The sequence below is a fragment of the Poecilia reticulata genome, linkage group LG21, assembly GCF_000633615.1.
Source record: "Poecilia reticulata strain Guanapo linkage group LG21, Guppy_female_1.0+MT, whole genome shotgun sequence".
In the NCBI taxonomy this organism is placed as follows: Eukaryota; Metazoa; Chordata; class Actinopteri; order Cyprinodontiformes; family Poeciliidae; genus Poecilia; species Poecilia reticulata.
The window spans coordinates 16,582,114-16,602,861 of record NC_024351.1 but is presented as its reverse complement, the minus strand read 5'-3'; the positions used below and the strand labels follow the sequence as shown (position 1 = coordinate 16,602,861).

Here is a 20,748-nt window from a genome sequence, read left to right as displayed (position 1 = left end):
AGTAGCTTGTAATTTACACAAGGTGGATATGGAGATGGAATGAGCTGGTATCCTAAGAATGATAGAAAACATGCTGACAAAAAGCCTCAGACCTGCAGCCCACAGGMMGTTCTAGACACAGGCCAACAGAAGTGGCTCTTTGGCTCACTTATATGTTAAATGATCAAATATTGCCCTGTTTTTGTTTCATTCGTTTTAATTGCCCTGTAGGCAGCAATCTAGTCACATATATGCACATTTATTATTATTGATACTTTAATTAAAGATAAATTGTCCAAGTTTATGTCATTGGGGCGGCTGCCGATGACATGTTCGCATACACCTCAGAAAGTATGTAGTTGCGCCCCTGCTCTAACATGTCATGCCTCGTCATCCCTGGTTTGTGCTGGAGCCACATGTCTGCCTAGTAACACCACCATCGACCAGCAGACAGCCGTTCCTCCCACCTCTCTTCAAGCCTGCTAGCATTTATTAATTCACTGCTGTCTGTTCAACAGGCGCTGAGAAGACACAGAGAAGATGATGTCCTCCATTCTCCGGACGCTCCTCCTGGCAGAGGCCTGCCTCTACGTCTGCGGGGCCCCCACGCACGTCCCCGGCTTCAGCCGGATGCAGGGCAGCTCCTGCGAAGAGCACTGCGCAACGGACCGGCTGGCGCACACCACAGAGTCTGCCCCCTTGGAGAAAGAGCTCGCTGCCAGCTTCATGCTGGATGTAGGCGCGGGAGGAGGGACTGGCCCACATGGAGGGCCGGAGGGGATAGGTCCAGTGACGCAGGCGAGAAACGGGGTCAGCGCTCGTGGAAGATTTGGGTTGAGCAAGGCTGGTCGAAAGGAGACGGAGAGCGAACCTGAGGGGGAAGATGTAGATTTTGTAAAGGAGGACAAGCCTGCGGGTCCAACAGATGGGAGACAACAGGTGGACACCGACATGAACACCCACACGCGGACTTCAGGTAGTTTCTGGGCCTCCATTGCGCCGCAGACGGACTCTTCCTACAGCCAAAAGAGCAAACAGGGCGGGACAGACGCGACCAAGTCGTCCGCTTTTGATTCTGGACAGGATGGATACTCTGAAGCGACCTTGCAGTCTTCTCCAAACACTCCCTTCTGGTCCCCAAAACCGGTCTCCCTTAGTCCCGTCCCTCCGTTGTTGCTGGTCACTCCTCGGACTTCCACACAGCCGTCAGCGTGGGGTCACGAGGCACCAACGAAATCCTCCCCTTCAGATCTCCTTCTACCTGAAATCGGACCGCTGAACATGATGCCCAGAGACGACGGCCTGGAGAGTCTGTGGACCGAGGCGGCGAGACCTGCAGGAGGTAACACGCTTCAAAAGTGACGCAAAAACACCCAAAAACTTATTTCAGTTTGGGTCAAACTTTCTCTTTTCTTTTTAAAGTCGCCTTCAAAGCTTCCATCTTCCAGTCATTATCACTGAGAGACGAGACATTTTCCAACTTGCTTCATTATTCTCTGAGAAGCTTCATTAAAAAAAACGTGGCAGAAAATAAATATATAAAAGAAAAGTGTGTGTAGAGGCAGAGATTGGCTTTGATGGTTGGCAAAGAAAGCGGCTGCTTCTCCACGCTCCACTTTGAACCCCAGCTGGGACTCATGGCGGTCTAATTACTTTCTATTCCTGACTCAAGTTAGAAAAAAAAAAAAAAGAGAAAAGAGAGAACATCACAACAGCCAGGAGAGGGTTAGTGGCAGGGTTTGTTACAAGAGCCAGGCAGATTGTTATTATTATCACGTGGATTTGGTTCATTAGCGGGGAAAATGACACCCAAATCAACAAGAAGTAATCCCCCTTCTTGTTGTACCATTGATAAGAATTGATAGAGAATTAATTTTTTTTTACGTTAGGAATTGTGTTCCCCTCTTCTTCTTCTGCTTTAATTCACCCTTATTTTGAAGTTTCTTTGAGAACAAAGGGACTGTTATTGAGATAAAGTGTTACAGTATCTCTATTTGATAAAAACATGTTTTTTTTTCCTTGAAAAAAAATCGAAAGTTTAATACCAGATGTAATAAGATATTTACAAATATATAGGCATTAGTGAGTTTGGTTTTAATTTCTTTAGATTGGGTCATGGTGTGTTGCTTTTCCGTCTACTTCACATTGTGTGACAGGTGCTGTTAGTGATTCCCCTGAACGTCCGCTTGTGAAAATGTGATTTACCACTTTTAATTGATTGATTTGTCAATGCGTATAGTTATATTTATATAGAATCAGGTTGGTTTGGATGTTTTCCCCCTTATTTTGTTTTATTTGTTTGATGACGATCTAAAACATTTAATTTTGAGAAAACCTAAAACAGAGAAATTTGTATGGGGGTAAATACGTTTTTACACTTCTGTATTGTTTGAGAGAGATTTATTTCAAAAAGGGGGGGAAAGAAAAGCAAAACGAAGCTGACAAAATGGCCCAATCCCCAAAGTGACAGCATGTGAAAGGATTATGGATATGATATGGATGTTAGGGCTACATTAGACATGCAAATAATAATTACGCTCACTATTTTTAAAAAAAAATCTCAAATAGAATTTTAAAGTTTTTATTTTATTGTGTATGATGGAGTGCCATAACCTGTAGAAAGTGCTTTGAAACATTTTCCAAGCGCCTTCACTCTATCATAAATACTAAACATGTATCTGCTGATCGTTACAGTTATTTTATTCTTCTCAAATAGGAAACATGTATATGTAATTTCAGCCGTCAGATGTTTTTTTTTTGCTCAACAGACTGCAGGATTAGTGAACATTGCTACTTCGTTTTGTTTTTTTCTAGAGTCAAATCTAGAATGATCACAACACATTATCAGACTGCATTATTTATTTTAACGATCCAAAAACATGTGACCTTTGTATATTAAATGTTGATTTAAATGTGAACAACCTTCTCTATGGTGTCCCTGTAAAAGTATTAACAACCCCTTGGACTTTTTTTTTCTTATTTTGTCCCATTTTATTTGGGTTTTTATGTGACAGGGCAACACAGCAGAGTGAATAATTGTGAACATGAAGGCAAATTTTACATAACTATCAACATTTAATATGCCAAAAATCTGAAAAGTGAGTTGTGCACTTATACTCAGTATGAGCGCAGTTAAGTACTATCTGTTTTACATTTCACGGGCTGCAGTTTGTTGGTGTGTCAAATAAAATGTATTAAACTTTTTGGGCTGTAAGAGGTGAACATATAAAGTACAAGTGGTATGAATATTTTTGCAAAGCCCTGTATTTCTGCTCTTGTGTTGCCTTAACTCCAGCAGACACGGCGGTCCCGCTCTCACAGGATGAAGCCACAGAGGCCACCATGTCTTCAGAGGCCCTGCCTCTGATCTTCGAGCCATTCGAAGACGCCACAGAGGAGGGACCAGCCGGAGCAGCAGCGGCGGTGGCAGTAGTCTCACAGGCACCAGTCGGGTCTCCTGGTGCCGTGGCAACCAGGCTGCCGCCCACGTCAGAGGCGGACTCCGACCAGCTGGTGAACTCTGACAGTGACGGCCCCTCCAGAGAGCCACCGGCTCTTCTATCCGAATGGACTTCACCTTGGCAGGCGTCTGGCTCGGAGCTGCTGGAGTCGGTGGGCGCTGGTACCGCTGCCTCACAGCGGCAGGTCCAGACTGAGCAGGAGGAAGACCATCCAGGGACAGGTGAGGAAGGATAAATTAATCTGAAGGTCAACAAAACCAAGAACTTCATGTAGTAAACACCAGAATGTCATTTCGCTGAAAGGATGTAATGCTTGTAGTATCTGTTGTCCAGGGGCGTATCTACAGGGAGGCCGTGGGGGGCAAAGCCTTGCCACCTCGCGCTCTCCACCACCACCAACTAACAACTTTTATGACCTTAAAAATGACACTTAAAAATCTAAACTCTTTTTTTTGTCCAGAAGCCTCCTGTAGCCTTCAAATTTAAGATTTATTCTGCAAAAATACGTATTTATAGGTGTAATTATAATTCCAAATTCAATGAATGAATCTACCAAGTCAAACAAACAGACGTGGGTAAAATTATACCCAATGAAAAGTAGCAGTACTTTGACATATTTTTACTCAAATAAATGTAAAAAGCAGCCGTCCAAGAAATTACTTGAGTCAAAAAGTATATGTTAGAAAGAGTAATGAGTACTTGTTCAATCACAAAGCCTAATTTAATATCTAGAAATGATGTCATTAGACTGAAAAAGTAGAAAGACATGTTCATATTCTGGTATTTTAGGCTGAAATTTGAAAAAAATAATTCAAACAATCATGAAATAACTAAAGGAAAAGAACATTTATGCCTAAAACTTTCAAGTAACAGTGGTACAATAAATTGTTTTTCTTGTGTTTTGGTCATTTTGTTGTCTCCGTTTATGTACATGAGGGTTTTTTTCACATAGTTCACTGAGGAGGATTCCCTTCGCTCTCCAGCCACCATGTGAACATTTCTAGATCCGGCACTGCTGCTGTTTATCAACTGCAAATTGTAATTCTTGTTGAAATCTCCCTGGATATTCAGAAAAAGAGCAGCTAACAATAAACGCAAACATCAAGCAAAGTCTACTTGGCCTATTTTTTGATACAGAAACTGTGAGGACCACAAACTCTGAAGCAGGAACATCCCCCCATAACACAATGACAACCATAGCGAGCCATCAGCTCCGGCACAAATCCAGAACGGGAATAGAGGAGATGGACTCTGAGGGTAAGTCCTCTTTACTTCTATTTTTTATTTTTATTTTTTAATTGGCAAAATTGTTACGGTTGTCGTTGCTTATTTTTCTTCAGAGGAGCTGGATGAGGATGAAGACGACGAGAACTCTGAGGAATCGGTGGAAGAAGACAGTGAAGAAGACCTAACAGAAGCGCCAGAAACGTCCTCCACGCAGCCACCGTACAGCCTGATCCCTCCGCCGCCGGTCTGGGTCCAGCGTAACCAAGGGCTGAGTAGGAACGCACCCTTTTCAAAACTAAAAAAAAAAAAAAAAAAAAAAAGCCCCAGGATATGTTTATCATGTAAGCATCGTCTTCTTCTTTTTATTTTATTTTATTCTAGTGCGCAGCTGGGCAGAGCTGATCAGAGAAAAGGTAAGACTGCCCCCTGCTGTCTTCATATGTCACCTGGTTTTTAGGTCTCCATGCATGTTAATTAAACTAATTATTTAATTCAGTACAGTTCAAAGTGTAAAAATTAAAGATTAAATTGCACGAGAACATTTAAAAACACAGAAAAAAACCCACCTGCTGAGTGTTCATCTATATCAGTGTTTCTCAAACTTTTTCAGGCCGATGACCACTTAACCCATTTAACAAACAGTAACGGACCAACTTGAAATTGCCCCTGCGATAACACATCTTAATATATCATTCAACCAGAAATGAAAATATTAGTCTGTTAACTCACGTATTATTGTTTTCTTTGTTCATCCTAATTAAAAGAGTGGTACTGTTTGGTAAATGTTACTGGCCACCACAACGCCATGAACACGTCTACTTGGACATTTTGAGTTATTTACAGATTCTGAAAGTGTGGAGTCTTAAGCTTTCTAATGACGTCAAACACATAGAAATAAAAAAAATAAGTTGTTCTTTACTACCAAGTGCTGTGTATTAATAACATTTAGGACTATTTGTGATTTAGAAGCACAATTAAAGAAAAATAGACCTGAGTTGCTTTAGCAGAAACAAAAAAATCCTTTTCTGCACCATTAAATATAAAAATAAATAATTAACCCATTTCTATCAATTGTATTTATTTAACTTAATATTTTTTTTTATTAAATAAAAACAACAATAGCTGTTGACCTGAAAGCAGAGCAAAGTTCATTACCAAGCAAAGTAAAAAACGAACAGTTTTGACTAACTGGAGCGATTCCTACCGCTAACCGTTCAAAGGAATATAATCGCTAGTGAACGACACGTCAACGCTCAGCAGCTACGATTTAGCTTCCTCTGATCATATAATATTGATCAGTTGTCTTCTTTCCATCGGTTTCTGCAGCTTTTCTTTTGAATAACCCGGTTTGAAGCCAGTTCTCCATCATTATTTTTTAGCACAATCCTTTGGTAAGCTAACTGTAGCGTCGCACATTGAGCTGACGTCGCGGCAAATTAACGGTCGTTTACATGCAGTACCTCACAGACCAGGAAGGGGCGCCCGCGGACCACCAGTTTGAGAAAGACTAACCTAAACTGATGTTGAAGAAGATAGGTAATCGGAGAATCAGCCATGAAATCCATACAAATCCAGGAACAGCCGCAGAAATCCACAGCTCAGAGGGAAGTACTGGTGCACAAGAAAGGTTGTTGTTCGCACCTAAATGAGACCAAAAGTTAGCTTTTGGTCTCACACCAATTTAATGGGTTTTATCAATACATTGTGGCACAACTGGCCCTTTAAGAACATTCAGATTTTTGATTTGGCCCAAAATAAAAGTTTGACACCCTTATAACTTGAAAACTGTAGTTCGCAAACTCTCCTTTCAATCTGACTGAACTTTATTTTACTCAGAAGAAAGGGCAAGTATTTAAGTCTCTGTTCTTCTCCAGGCCGGCTACGTGTCCGGGATGTTGGCCCCCGTGGGCATCGGCATCACCGGGGCCCTGTTGATCGTCGGCGCCCTCTACAGCATCCGAATGCTCCACCGCAAAAGAAGGAACAGCTTCAAACACCAGAGGAGGAAGGCCAGACAGCCGGAGGTTGGTATTCCAGTCGTTTCTTGTCTTTGACTGAAGGGTTCCTACTTTTCTAACACTTGTTTATGCCTTCCTGCCCAGCAACCCCGGGAGCCTGGCACCAGCTGTCAGGATCAGGCCATGCTGCTGGCTGACAGCTCCGAGGATGAATTCTGAGACCATTCAGGCTTGTTTTTGTGAGCGATCATCAGCAGATGCTCTCCAGTAGGAGCGGTCTGGAAAATGTCTCCGTCAGTATTAACCCCATCAGTCTCGTCTGTTTGGGCACGGCTCATCTGATACACACAGAAGAAGAAGAAGGGCACACACTGTTTGCAATGTAAACAGGGTGTGTGTGTGTGTGTGTGAAAGTTCCTCAAGTTATATACAGTCATTGTAGAAAGCAGGTGCACAAACTTTCAGTTCTTGGTATTTAAGTGTACAGAAACACACATCAATTTTCCACTCTGTCCCAGTTTTTAAAGCAAAGATGAGGCTAAAATAGAGTCACGGTATCACTCGTTCACATGACCTATTACCAAACTGATGTTAGTTTCTGATTCGGGAAGTAGCTAAAGGGCGATTCCACCTAATTATATCACTACCTTCTGCATCTTTAATCAACTCAAGTTAAAAAAACTACAATACCTAGATACTTCAGACTTGGACTGAATTATTCTGCTCTAATAGCAGAATATTTAAAACCACATTTGGGACTTGTGAATTTCTTTTTCTGATTTGTGAAATTTCAATTAAGGACAATTTTTGTCCTTTTTTTTTATCTTGGTCACACTGGAACTGCTCTAATTCCACTTTTTTTTTAAACTAGAGTTGATTAAAGATACGGAAGGTAGTGAATAATTAGGTGGGCTCGCCCTTTAGCCATTTCCCGAATCGGAAGCTTGAATCGGAAACCAAGATATACCCAACAGAGTCTTTCACAGTCCAGCCCAAAGTTATTCATACTCATCATTTATTAGCGGTAAGAACTATTCATAGAATATATTTCTGTCGGCTATAAATAAACGACAAAGAAACATCAAAAAGGGAGACTTTTAAAACATCCTTTTTTGCATTTAGTTCAGAATTATTTACGACTTTTCCCTCAATGTTCATCTTGTTTTGTTTTTTTAGAACTTCTGCATGCTCCTATCTATTGTTTTCTTGGAGAAAACCCCTATCTAAGCATTTCTGCGCACAGTGTGATGTTTACCTCCAGAATCTTTTTACTCGCGATAGCCTTTTCTTTGACGGGGTTTACGCAACAGTCTTGTGTCCAAAACATCTGCTCAGCAGTTTGTCCCGATAAAGCGTTTAAGAACTCGAGGTGAGACTTTTGCTTGCCTGGCTGAGAGGAACGGAGGCCGTCCAGTTTGCAGAGATAAGCCCGACACGAAGAGCGCCGCTGGAATCGGAGCCTTGAGACGCCGACGCCAAAACAGAGTTCAGATTCACCGAGGAAGGCCTTGGCAGTGCGACCTGAAGGGCTTTGGACGCTGAAAACATCAGGAGGCCTCCGAAAGGCTCGGATGTTTAGCAGCTGAGAGCTGAAGCAGTCATGGAATAACAACAAAAAAAATATATATATATACATATATATATATATATATATATATATATAAGTCAGATATTCTTACTGCTACTTTAATCCTATCATTTTAGGATTTATGAGAGAAACTACTTTAATCAGTTTTTATCTTTTATTGCGAGTTTGGTTTTGTATGTGTGCAAATAAACGAAGTCAGAACATAAGCTGACTGTAAATAGCTCACCTAGACACTTTTAGAATGATGTCTCATTCAATTGGGCCGTTGTAAGAAAATAATATATGTATATATAAAAAAAAAACACTAGAAAGCTATTTCCCAAAATATGAAACCCTTAAGATCAATTTGGTTTCAAGATTATATTCACACCAATGTTTACACACGCAGCGCCTTGCAAAAGTATTCATACATGTATGTTACTTTTTCACACTTTGTCATGTTTCAGCTACAAACCTCAATGCAGATTTGAATTGTTGAATTTTTTTTGAACAAATAAACTTATTTTTAAAAAAAAAATGAAAGAAAAGCGTGCATATATGTGTTCAGCCCACTATAATCACTGTAGTGTGTTGCTCTGTCGCCCCAGTAAAACACAGTGACGTTCAAACTGTGGAAAAGCTCAAGGGGTGTGAATACTTTTGCAAGAAACCGTACTGCTCTGTAAAAATAAATATTTGCTGCTTTGTGAGGATCAAACTTTTGGTCGGCGGTGACCGCCTGACGTTAAGGTTGCTGTAAAAAACTTTAATTTGAGCCAGTTTCGACATTGTTGTTTTTAATCTTTCAACACTTAAAGCTCATTTCATCCCCTTATGTTATCACGAGGAGATGAAATGAGCTTATTGTTACATTATTATTATTATTGCTTATAGAAGCAAAATGTTGGACCTAAAAAAATAAAAATAAAAGCCTTCGGGGTTCTCTGCTGCTTTCTATTCATGATGAGATTTAAAGTGTCAATAACTGGAATTTAATTTCTATGTGTCATTTCCAGTGATGACATCCGTTGTGTATTGTAGCTATGTGATCTATTTTAAATAAAAGATGTCTAGTTTGAATGTTATTTCAAAGACAATTTCTATCAAATTCTTTTGACAGAAGTTGCTGGAACAAAGCAACACACCGAACATCGTCATCCTATTTACAACATGTAGCATAAAACACACTCAATTGTACAAAATAACTAAAATGTAAACTCGTCTCATCTCCTGGACTATTTTCTCATATTTGACCTTTTTGACGCACCGAGGGAGAGTAAAGAGAGAAGATTAGATCTTTCCAAATCTCTGGAGATTCAGTTTATTTTCTTAACCTGCTTTTAAAAAGCAGAATTGTGAACTGGGGTTAAAGACACGGGATGATTGTAAGCAATAACCAATAAGGTCTAATTTAAACACGTGGAAACTTTTGTCGGTGTGACCTGCTTCCTGCCCGTTTATATATTTTTCCATTTCGATGTGAGCGTGATGTAAAATGCTTATGGTCTGTAAATATGAAGAGTGGTGATCAAGTACACATTTCTTGTAGATGTCCGTTTTTGTTTATTGACCACAACAAACCTGTTTTTAATAAAAAAATATTTGACTATTTAATTTGTTGCCACCTTTTTTAAAATGTTTTAGATGTAATGTTCAAAGCAAATAGGATTTTATTGTGCTGTGTAAATAAAATGTACTTAAAAAGAATAAAAATCTAGTCCAGTAATACGCTACCACGGAGATGGGCCTTTATTGATGCATTTCCACCAATTTTTTCCCCCCCAGAGCGTTTATGATTTCACATCATATCAAATGAGTTTTGGGTGAAATCATTGTTTTTGTTTTTTTTTTTTTTATTTAAAGAGCCAATTATGTACAAGTTTCAGTATTAGTAGCAGGAAAACACACCCTCAGCATGACACTACCACCTCCATGCATGACCGAAGGTTTTAAAAAGAAACGATGCAACTCGATTCCTTTGAAACGTTCGACTTCTTTACAGACTTCAGCACAGTTGTACGTTCCACACATAAATTCAGACTGGTTCTGGGAGCTTATCGAGTGATTTCCCTGCGGTTCTCAACTCAATGCTACTAAATATGTAAGGAATATGCCAGAAAAAGCTATGCTATGTCTCATAAGATATGAAATGACCAGAAATAAGGAAAACGATTGTTGGTGGGAACTTAATCAAGTATACTAATCCAAATATAAACAGGGTAGCATGTATAGACTTGCGCTTGCATGCATAACTCTGCCATAAATTAAAACTTGTGCAACTAGTTGTTGTTCAAATGAGATTTAGAAAAGACCCAAATTATAACACTCGTTTAAACACTGAAATGGCCCCGAGTGTGTGGATAAGTGTGTGTGTGTGTGTGTGTGTATCAGGTCAGACAGCAGACAAGACAATTCAGTTTTACAGCATTAAAAAAAGAAATCAAATAATTTATTTCTGTGTTCTTTTTCCACATTAAATAAAAGCTATTGGACATTTCCAGATTGAAAATGAAAGGAGAGAGGGGAGATGAGGGGGAGAGGAGCAGCGTGTGTGTGTGTGTGTGTGTGGAACAGACATGCAAAAATAAACTATTTGCTCTCCCCCTTTCTTCCTGCCGCGTGGGTCTCTCGTTGGAAGGTGGTGCGTCCGTCTCTGAAAGACTTGCAGGAACCTCTGCGTGATTGTGCCAATAATAATCTGAGGGGCGTGTTTTTTTTAGCTGGGAATTTATAGTCAGAACCGTTGGGAGGCAGCCGGACGCCTTACTTCGTCTGGCTGACGCTTTATGAAGCGAATGCAACACCAGTCAGTGGCTATGAATTGATGATGACAAAGCCCTTCAGTCTGTGATTATGGCCTGAATGGAGGCTGTAATGCCCTTGAAATTCCAGGAAGTGACCGATATTTGCAGAATTGAGAGAGAGTTGTGGATCGTTTTCGTCAAAAAGCAACACCAACCCGTTGGACAGGCTGAGGAAAGGTCAACCTTCAGAATGAACCTGGAGCTCTGGAGAGAGGGTCACCAATAAAACTGAAGGATGTCAGACAAGCAGGAACACCTTGCTTCTGGGGGTGTAGGTTATTATGATTTTTTTTTGTTTGCTCATCATTCTCACTGAACCTCCGAGTGGGTTAAAGCAGCACAGAAATTTAAAAAAAAAGAAAAGAAAAAAAGAAATCTAGTCAAATAACTCAGCCCCAACCCCACACATGATAAAAAAAACACCATTAAACAAATCTGAATAAAGGAAAATAGGTAATCCAATCAGTGGCTTCAAATACACACGGACACAAACTCACACAGACAGGGTGGCAGCTCTGTTCTTAGGCTCATCTACAATAAACCTGAAACGCCACAAATGCATGTAGTGTAAATCTGAAAGAGGCGTTCAGCCATAGACTGTCATGACAGCTTCAAATGATCACATACGTGTTCTGTTAATAGGCATGGGCCGGTCTGAATAAACACTTCACCGTGTTAATAAGTTAATTTAGAACAAAAATGTACATGTTCTGATTACCTTTGTTCCTACACCTGCTAAAAGTTGCAAAATTATTACTCAAGACGTTTTTAATCATCTTACGTTTGAATAAATGGAATTAGCAGAGCATTTTAAAATAAACATCTACTAAATTTAGTTGTAGATTCCAAGTGCTCCTGGTGCACAGGGTATTGTTATTTGTGCTGTTCTGTTATATGGAGAGTAACACAAGTGCAACAAGACGGCATTAGGTGATGCCTTCAAATATCGTCGGAAGTTGGAGCTTCCCAGCTGACGGGTTTTAATTCCGAAAAACAGTGAGGTTTGCAAATTACTGGGCTACTATCGACAACTGGCAACTCTCTCTATTTAAAGTGTTCCAACCATAAAAGAAAAAATGCTTAACTCAAGAGAGCCAACACTATAATTTAAGAGTTTACAATAGTTTAGATGCGCGTAGCTGTAATGGAGACAGAGTTTGTCAAGGGGTGTGCTTGCTTTTGAAAAACAAAACTGTCGAGTACATAAACAAGACACACTGTTGGTACAACTCCATCATTAATTTAATGTAATAAAAACTGCCTGACAATGCTAATAAACAGCTAATTCTGCTAGGTTTTATATGACTAGCCATACTGGATAGCTAGGAGCTAGCAAGGTGTGGTTTTAAAACACAATTAATTAGATATGGGTGGCACATTTCTACCTTCGCAACCAAGAATTTCTTTGTGGTAGGAAATATTTCCCAGGAGACAAATTTGTCTCTCTTGTAAAATGTTGTCGGCTTTCAACAGCGCTGATCGACTCTTGTCGTGGTGTCTAAATTAGGGAAATTTAGAAAGTAAGAAAAATCATGTGGTTTAATAACGTGTCGTATCGCTTGAAGAACGTGAAACCAGCCCATGCCTACTAGTTAATAACGGGTAAAACATTTCCACTAGTGCCGCATGCCAGCTTCCTGCGGTGCTTTGAATACTGTCGATTAAACCGCGGAAGTCGAGGTGAAGCACGCACTGAAAGCCGACTTAGCCATGCAGAAAATCTGAACAGAACCGACCCACGCTGCCGTTAAAGTCGCAGAACACACTCTCTTCTTTACTCGTACACACTGCAGCAATTTAAAAAAGAAGTGCATCTGACCTTGTTCATTTAACTTTTTTTGTTTGTTTGTTGTAAAGGAAATGACAATGACCCCAAAGCAGCTGAAGCAGTATTTCTTTGCCAGTCAGTGTGAGCTCTCTGAAGGTTCTGGGGGCGAGTCGTGCATCGAGTATTGTGGACCCAGCTGCTTTTCTGACGCATACTGTGGACGAATCCTAAATAAACTGAGCTCAAACAAAAGGAATAAAGATGTTATCTGCTAAGAATACTTGCCTATTTTTCTTCTTTTTATCAACAGTTTAAATACACACAGCATACTCAAACAGGAATCCAGCATAGGGAACAGAAGTGCAGATCTAACTACAGTCGGTCCTAATGGATAGAGTGGCACTTGAGAATGGGACTGCTCATGTCAGTTAGTAAACAGAGACAGCTTGGACATGTATGACCACACCATCCTTGGCAAAGAGTCTCTTTTGGGGGCATTTTGCAGAGGCTGGCAGTGTACTGAAGAGAGAAAGAAAAAAAAACAACAAAACAACAGAAATTAAACTCCCTAAGATCACCCTGAAAGGGTTGGATATCGTGAAAGACATCAAAAAAAAAAAAAAAAAAGTTGGGCAAAAACTTTGAGGTGATTGTGGATTGATTTGAATTGAACAACTGCTCCGGACAAAAAATAAAAATAAAAATAAAAAAAGGAGCTTTGTTTTTCTCTCACATTAAAAAGTGTTTACAGGCTCTGGTCCAGGTGATGGGAGAGACAGCAGAAGGGGGGCCAGAACGAGAAACAAACTGAACCATACAGTACGCATCCAAGCAGTCACCCAAAACATGTTCGCTTAAATCTCAGTGAAACCAACAGCAGCACATACAACCAAAAGTCACACACACACGCACACACCCAAAAAAGAAGATCATGTGGTAGTACAAACACATGAGCCAGACTGGATCTTTAACCCTCCCCAACCAAACAAAAGCTTAAAAAAACAAAACAAAACGAAAAAAAAAAAACTAAAAACTTCACAAATATTTTCCTCCCGGTCGCAGCTTCCTGCTTCCCTGCGTGTCATTTCCTGCAGGTCTGTTTGGTCCAGTGTTCTGCAGGATGATTTGGTGTGGTGCCGCTTGTCCTCGTGGATCCTGTCATGTCACAGTGCGGGAGACGAGGGGTGAAGTGGTGGCAGAGGAGGAGAAGAGGCCGCCCCTCTTTGTAAAAAATAAAACACGTCTGTTGGCGTTTCAGTCTCTCTCCACCTAAGCGATAGTTGTTCGGACGTCGAGGAGGAAAGGAAGGTGTGCCTGTGTCGATGCTAACTCCTCGCGTTTCAAAACGGGGCGGGGGGGTGTTTGTGTGTGTGTATGTGTGTGTGTGTGTGTGTGTGTGTAATGACCAAGGGCAGAGCTCAGGCTGTTGAGCTCCTAGTGTTAGAGGTGAGCAGCACCTGGAGACCCGCCGCCCCACACCCCCTCTAGCGGAGCCAGAGTTTGAGCCGCAGCGCGTCCACCCCGTTCAGGTAGTATCTGAACAGCCGCTTGTCTCTGACAAAACCCAAGTTCTCGTACAGCTTCAGGGCCGACTTATTGGTGATCTCCGTCTCCAGGACGACCTGCGGGTAACACAGAGGATCGCTTAGTAAGCGGGGGCTCTTGAAGGTAAAAGTGGAACTGAATTTTCACAAGTACAGCACGTCATGCTGCGTCGACTTTTTAGCATTTTGGAACATTCACACCACTTTTTAGTCATTTCAATCCTCGCAAATTGAAATTATGAACATAGCTTTGCTTAATGGAAACACGGCAATTTTGAAAAGACTTGTGTCTTTTGATAGAAAATTCCTGCCCTGGGTTCGTCGGTCAAAATTGATGGATTTCGCAAGACTGCACTGGAAACACTTTTTTTTTTGTTGCATCACACAAATTACCACTGACTGCCATTATTCCTAATACCTTATCACGTGAACAAGCTTATTCATGAGTGACTTTAATTGAACTTTTCACTTATAGAAGCATTGCAATTGCGAAATTGTGTGGTTTTTTTTCTTCCATCATCAGCAGAATATCGTCAAAGATTTGCGCACATCTGTAATGGAAACGCAGCTAGCTAGTAGCACAGACGAGTGTAAATGAATGCGCTCTGCATGCTGTCCCAACAGTGAAGCACGGTGGTGGCAGAATCATGGTGTGGGAGTGCAAAGTTGATTGAATGAAGCTAGATGAAGGGAGAACAGAAGATGTCTCAAAGCATTAAGAAAGATCTTCAGAATGAGCATGTTTAACCTAATGCAGGAGTTAAAACAGTGTAGTAGAGTACTGTCCATATTAAATAAAAACAGTGTTTTCAAGAATGTATTACATTTCTTACTCCAAAAAATATTTGTGAAGTGTATGCAAGTAGTTAGTTTGAATTTTTGTGCTTTCACAACAAATATATTTAACAGAATTGCAGAAACAGACTTCAGTAGGAACTTATATTTTTAAACACTAATAAATTCTTACCAAATGTTACAAAAATCATATTTTCCATGTGTTGCTTTGTCTTAGCTCTGCACAAATACAATAAATGTGAGAATTAAATAAAAACTGTATTCCCCCCCCCCCACAGATTTATTTTAAAATTTGGACTCAAACTAAAAGAGAGATTGACTGGTGTTACCTCGTCACAGTCCCCCTCCACCATGGCATAGATGGCCTTTTTCACCAAATTAGTACCTTTAAACAAGAGTGAGCCAACAAAGAAGATCAGTTAAGTAAAACAAACAAACAAACAAAAAAATAAATTACAGTGATTAATGTCTGGATGAAGTTAACTAGATGTTTTTTTTTTTTTTTTTGAGCGTTTCAAGCCACTCACCAATACTTTTCCTTCTGTGTTTTGAGTCCACGGCCAGCATGGCGATGTAGCCACGACGAAACATCTTCTTATGCATGTCCAGCTTACAAACGATAGCCCCGACGCACTCCTGCTCCACCATGGCCTGTAACAGAGGCGCAGAGTAAGCACTTTGCTCCTCCGAGTGTCAGCTGGGGTCAGCGGATCAGTCATCCGGTCAGATCCCGAGTCGCCTTCTGACTGTCATTTCATCATCATGCTTCCTCTAGCAGCTCATGTGGCGGTTCTGACCCTTTCGGGGAAGGGAAAGTCCAGAACTTAAGAGTCTGATGGTACATCTGAGGAACCCAACACGTGACTTTCAGCTAGTAATAAAGATGTCTTTTTGTTTGCTTTGTTTGCTTCCCTATTGTAAGTTAGCTGACTGAAATTAGAAGTTTTCATTCATGTAAAAGAACGAGAAACGTGTGAGGAGATATTACTCTACTATCATGGTGGAGGAACCAAAAGAGCACCACCCATCAGCCTGAACAAAGTGTAGTTTTAGAACTACAGCTAGCAAGCGGCTTCCAGCACATCTGTTCAGCAGCAGCTGAAAGGCCTGGTTCGACCCCAACGGCCACCAGCAGACTCAAACTGTCCCGCAGAAAATTACTGGAGCAGCTGCATCCGAACAGAAAGTCCGACTAATATCAGCTGGCTGACCGTGTGTTAACGCTCCAAAGAGCAGAACAGGAAAGCAGGAGGCTATAAACCAACATCAAGCATTTCAAAATCACTACTAAATCTAGATACCATTTGGTAGAGATGCACCAATCTCTACTTGGTGCATCTCGAACGTTAACGGTTTTTATTTTTCTTGAACTGGATTTTTTTGACTGTGGGAATTTTTTTTAAGACCAATAGTAAATGAGGAAAAGAGTTCTTATCAATCTTACCAATAATCAGATTTTTCAAAGCTTGCATGCCAAGCTTTGAAAGCTTGGTATGCAAGCTTTCGAAATACTCATAATTAGAATGTAATAGACAGCAAATATTAATCTCCGCAATAGTTTTTAAAACACTTATAGCCCCTATTTTAATAATGTTGAATATATATTGTGTAATCCTAACAGAGGACAAACAAACTACAACGGCATTCCTCATTTATGCTCAAACCATACAGATAGGTATATGTACTCTTTTCACCAAACTATACACAAGCTTTACTAAACTAAACAAAATTAATCAAATGTTGGTGGTTGATGTATTTATCTTTAAAAAAATTACAAAATAAAAATTGGATTTTGCAGTATCGGCTGATTAATGATTATTTGCTGCAACTTCTACAATTCTAGCGATCAATGTGTGTAAAATACTTAATGCTGTGCTGTTTTACGTGAATGCAATTATATTTTGTATCCTGTAAAACTGTGGTATTTTTATTCAGAGTTATCATACCTTGATAATCTCTTTTGTTAACAGATAAGTCACTGTATGCATCGCATGAAATAAACTGACAGGTGATAAATGCTCAGTAACACAGGATGTTAAGACATTTGTGAGTTGAGGACAAAATCTCTGTGGAAGGTTTTCAGGGTCGTACTCACCAGAAAGCAAAGCTGCGGCCAGTTATGGATGAAGTACCTGTACGTGTAAATTGAATAAGGCTCAGACAAGTCCTTGGTGATTAGTCTCATGATCCACGGCATCTGGAGCTCGGACTCGTAGCGGACATAGCGGATGCCGTGGCTGTCTCCCTCTGCTCTACCGGGAGAGCCGCTCAGGTCCAGCCGGGCCAGCTCCACGGCAGGCGGCTGCAGCTGCGGCTCGGCCGGACTCTCCTCCCCGCCGGGCCCGTCGCTGTCACCCGGTTCTCTTGTGGGCTGCGTATGGTCAAACTGGTCCTCGCCTTCGTGGGCCGCCTCGGTTCTCCTGAAAGCCGGCATCCCGTTCACGCTGCTGTTAGTCACAGGAGAGTGGTTGCCGTTTTTGGAGAAGGGGTTGTGGCCTTCGTGCTGACAGTGCTCCGTACTGTTCATGGCGGCCGCAGCCTCGCTGCCACAGCTGCTGTCACAGTTGTCCTCGGACGGTTTGAGATTGTCGGGTCGGCCCCCTGAGCGCTGGTGGTCGTCAGGGTCCTCCGAAGGGCTGACCAAGCCGTTTAGCTGCTGCTGCTCTCCGGCTTGCATTTTCAAGTGGAGCGCCGCCGGGCTAGCCCGGGCTAGCATGTTTTTATGCTTCTTCTTGGCCGACCCTTTGACCTCGTTCGCCGGCTGAGACTTCTTGCCCGTACAGGCGGACACGCTGTCCTCCACGCGGTAGGTCGCCTCTCCGGCTTCCACCGCCGGCTCCGCTCTCCCTGCCCCGGAGAAAGGAGCAACTTCAACCGGGGATGAAGGCAGTGCGTTACTAGGCCCAGGCGGCACTGTGGCCATCCCACCGCATTAAAGTGGAGAGACGCGCTTCGGAAACGTCCAACACAATCTCATCCACAAAGAGAAGAATTACACAACCAATATCTGAAACAGCGAGCCGAATATTGTAAAAAATCCGAGCACTTCTGAGGAGATAATGTGACCGTTGGCGACGTTTGTCACTGCTCTCCCCTCGATTTCCCTGCTGCCGCAAACGCCATTGCAACAGAAGAAGACGTTTTACGGCAGTTGCGTAACCTATGGGTGTTGTAGTTTTTACGACTTAATTAAAACAACACTTCTTTCAACTGGAGAAAAGATATATATTTTAAACATAACATGTAACAAGATACATATTTGAGATATCTAAATGTTTTTTTTCGCCCTGTGTTTCTCTAGATAAAGATACAAAAATTCCTTTTGGACTACAGTCGAATTTCTACAAAACTACATTTTTCAATGATTGATATGGCCGACTATAATTAACACTCTTGAAGAGAAGCGCAATTTAAGCTTATTTTTGAATACATTTTCTTGTGCAAAGAAGATATTTTGCCATTAAAAAAAAACAACTTTTATTCAAACACCAGTGTCTTCATAAGGTTGTTTTAAATAAAACAGAAGTTTCTCCAAGTGCAATATTGTTCATTTTAACCTTAATCAGAATTTAACTTTTTTAACTTTAAACGTAAAAAATGTATACCTAAACATTGTAAAATAAGTTTAAAAAATGCTTTTATGTATTCAGATTTAGTGAATGATTTCACTTTTAAGTTTACAATCACTGAAACGCGAGTGTATCTACTTTCAGTTTTATTTAAACTTTCACATACATAGGTATTTTTTAATTACTTGTTTATGTTTTGAATTGCAGGACTTTTGGCCCTCGTGAAGAATATGTATTTAATTTTTTTTCCCCAGAGGTTTAAAAATCAGCGTAACTGTTGGTATCCATCTCTTTACCACAAGAGGGCGAAAAATTGACACTGTAAGTCCCATTACTACAATACCCCAGTTTCTTCAGCAGATGGAACTAGTAGATCTGTTTGACACAAATAAATCCATGTTTAAAGTTTAACTTACTGTAATGCGTGCTGTATCTGAATCAGTTTTAAGACCTTTAAATACACAACCTTACAGATTAAGGTAAAAAAAAAAAAAGAAGAAAGAATATATACAGTAAGTATCTGATTTCACCAGTGTTTTGCGGAGGACAGAGACCACAGCCTTGGCAAGGAGAGAAACTGAAACGCTTATAACCCTGCTTTTTGTTTTTGTCATAGCCAATAGCAAAAGAATATACACAGAAAAATCCTCCTGTACCGTGCATTGCAAACGTAGGCCAGTCATGCCTCTTAATCTTTTCTGTATTCTACCACAAATACTAATGCAGTTTGTTTGGTTTTTATGCGAAGGACCAACACAGATTAGAGCATCATTATGATGTGGAACAAAAATGGATTTATTTAAGAAATGTTTACACATAAACAAGGACAAAGAGAGCATTATTTAGAGAAGCAACCAAGAGACCGGTAATAGTAACTCTGGAAATGCTTTTAACTATAAAAGCTGTGAGGTCTACCATTATTATTATTATTATTTAATTGGCCTTCAGTAAAGTTTTTTTGAATATGAGATATAACCTTTATAGAGAAAATAAAAGCCAATGCTGGAAGAAAGATGTTAGAACTACCATTTGTAGTAGCTCCATGCAGAGGACGCAGCGCAGATATGGACAAGAGTAACTTTTCGGCCTGCTGAAAACATAATACAGCATGATACACTGAAGCTAAAACATCGAAGTGGGAGCATCACACTGTGGATATGCTTTTTATTTTCATCTGGGGAGAGAAGTCGGGCGACGAAAGATGAATGCAGCAAAAATACTTTAAAAAGACTGTAAAAAAAGACTAAATGGGCAAAGATGGTTGAGATGATCTAAAAACATCCAGCTGTGTTTGCAGCAAAAAGCCTCTGGTGCACAAATCCATGCCACGGCTTTCACAGGTTTTACTTGAATGTAATTTTCTATGTTTTCAATTCTTAAAAATGAGAAAATTCTGAAAAATCTCAGACTTGTGAACTTGATGTCCAGTACTCCTCTGACAGTGCAATGCTTCTTTAAGCATGATCAGATGTTGATCCTTAATCCTTTCACTCATTGCACTTTGGGCATAAACTGTGGCTTTTCTAAGGCACAGAAACTGAAAAGCGCAATGTTTGGTGTTGTTGGGTTCATCAAGGAAGATCTCCCTTATTTTAACAGTCCAATTCATCTGGTTTTATTCCTTGTTTTGCAGTATAGCTGTGTTTTTCCTGGGTGGCAATGCTGCTCTACTTGTCCTCGGGTTGTTTGCTTTAGTCTGCTTTAGTTTGGTAAAGACATTGTGAGAACTTTTCATCCTCAAAGCCACACACCTATGTCTACAAATCACGGACAAAAACCCCCAACAAAAAACAGTCTAGATTGAGATATTTCCCAACCATTTCTGACATGTTCTTGCATATCTACAATGGGATATTTTGAGAAAAATAAAAGCAACACAGTGTCTCTAAAGAATTACCACAAAGACAGAACGGAAAGAGCAGCGAATCTGTGAACGGGCTAAGCCTGGGGGCTGAAAACTAACTGAAGAGCTGGAATCAGACATGCACAATCAGTTCCCCTTCAAATCTTCTTTGCAGGCCTATCTACTTGAGCAGGCTTCTCTTAATTACTTTCTCTATCACTTAGAGAGCTGCG

The 20,748-nt window shown here is 40.7% G+C and overlaps 2 protein-coding genes across 4 annotated transcripts in view; one reads left to right on the top strand and one right to left on the bottom strand.

Moving 5' to 3' along the window:
- The window catches only part of armh4 (armadillo like helical domain containing 4), a 13,571-nt gene extending 3,765 nt beyond the window's left edge, over positions 1-9,806 (top strand). For 2 of the 3 annotated variants that reach the window (XM_008398372.2, XM_017302250.1), the window contains exons 2-8: positions 498-1,321; positions 3,275-3,661; positions 4,578-4,697; positions 4,781-4,939; positions 5,049-5,080; positions 6,542-6,691; positions 6,770-9,806. In XM_008398372.2, coding sequence (XP_008396594.1) covers positions 520-1,321; positions 3,275-3,661; positions 4,578-4,697; positions 4,781-4,939; positions 5,049-5,080; positions 6,542-6,691; positions 6,770-6,844 — 1,725 coding nt within the window. In that variant the 5' untranslated portion in view covers positions 498-519 and the 3' untranslated portion in view covers positions 6,845-9,806. The remainder of the gene's footprint in view (positions 1-497; positions 1,322-3,274; positions 3,662-4,577; positions 4,698-4,780; positions 4,940-5,048; positions 5,081-6,541; positions 6,692-6,769) is intronic. The other variant, XM_017302251.1, reaches the window with a different exon arrangement.
- Positions 8,726-18,278, bottom strand: naa30 (N-alpha-acetyltransferase 30, NatC catalytic subunit). The gene is made up of 4 exons (XM_008398373.2): positions 17,199-18,278; positions 15,631-15,754; positions 15,433-15,488; positions 8,726-14,386 (listed from the first exon to the last, which is right to left on the bottom strand). The coding sequence occupies exons 1-4, from the start codon at positions 18,024-18,026 to the stop codon at positions 14,249-14,251; spliced, it is 1,146 nt and encodes a 381-aa protein (XP_008396595.1). The 5' UTR covers positions 18,027-18,278; the 3' UTR covers positions 8,726-14,248.
- Positions 18,279-20,748: the final 2,470 nt, after the last annotated feature.

What these genes read in the sequence shown, in the direction of transcription:
- naa30 (XM_008398373.2), bottom strand. Translation starts at nt 18,026, where the DNA reads ATGGCCACAGTGCCGCCTGGGCCTAGTAACGCACTGCCTTCATCCCCG. An exon ending in ACACAGAAGGAAAAGTATTG is followed by an intron (nt 15,489 to 15,630) that starts GTGAGTGGCTTG and finishes TCTTGTTTAAAG; the next exon opens with GTACTAATTTGGTGAAAAAG. An exon ending in TGGAGGGGGACTGTGACGAG is followed by an intron (nt 14,387 to 15,432) that starts GTAACACCAGTC and finishes TGTTACCCGCAG; the next exon opens with GTCGTCCTGGAGACGGAGAT.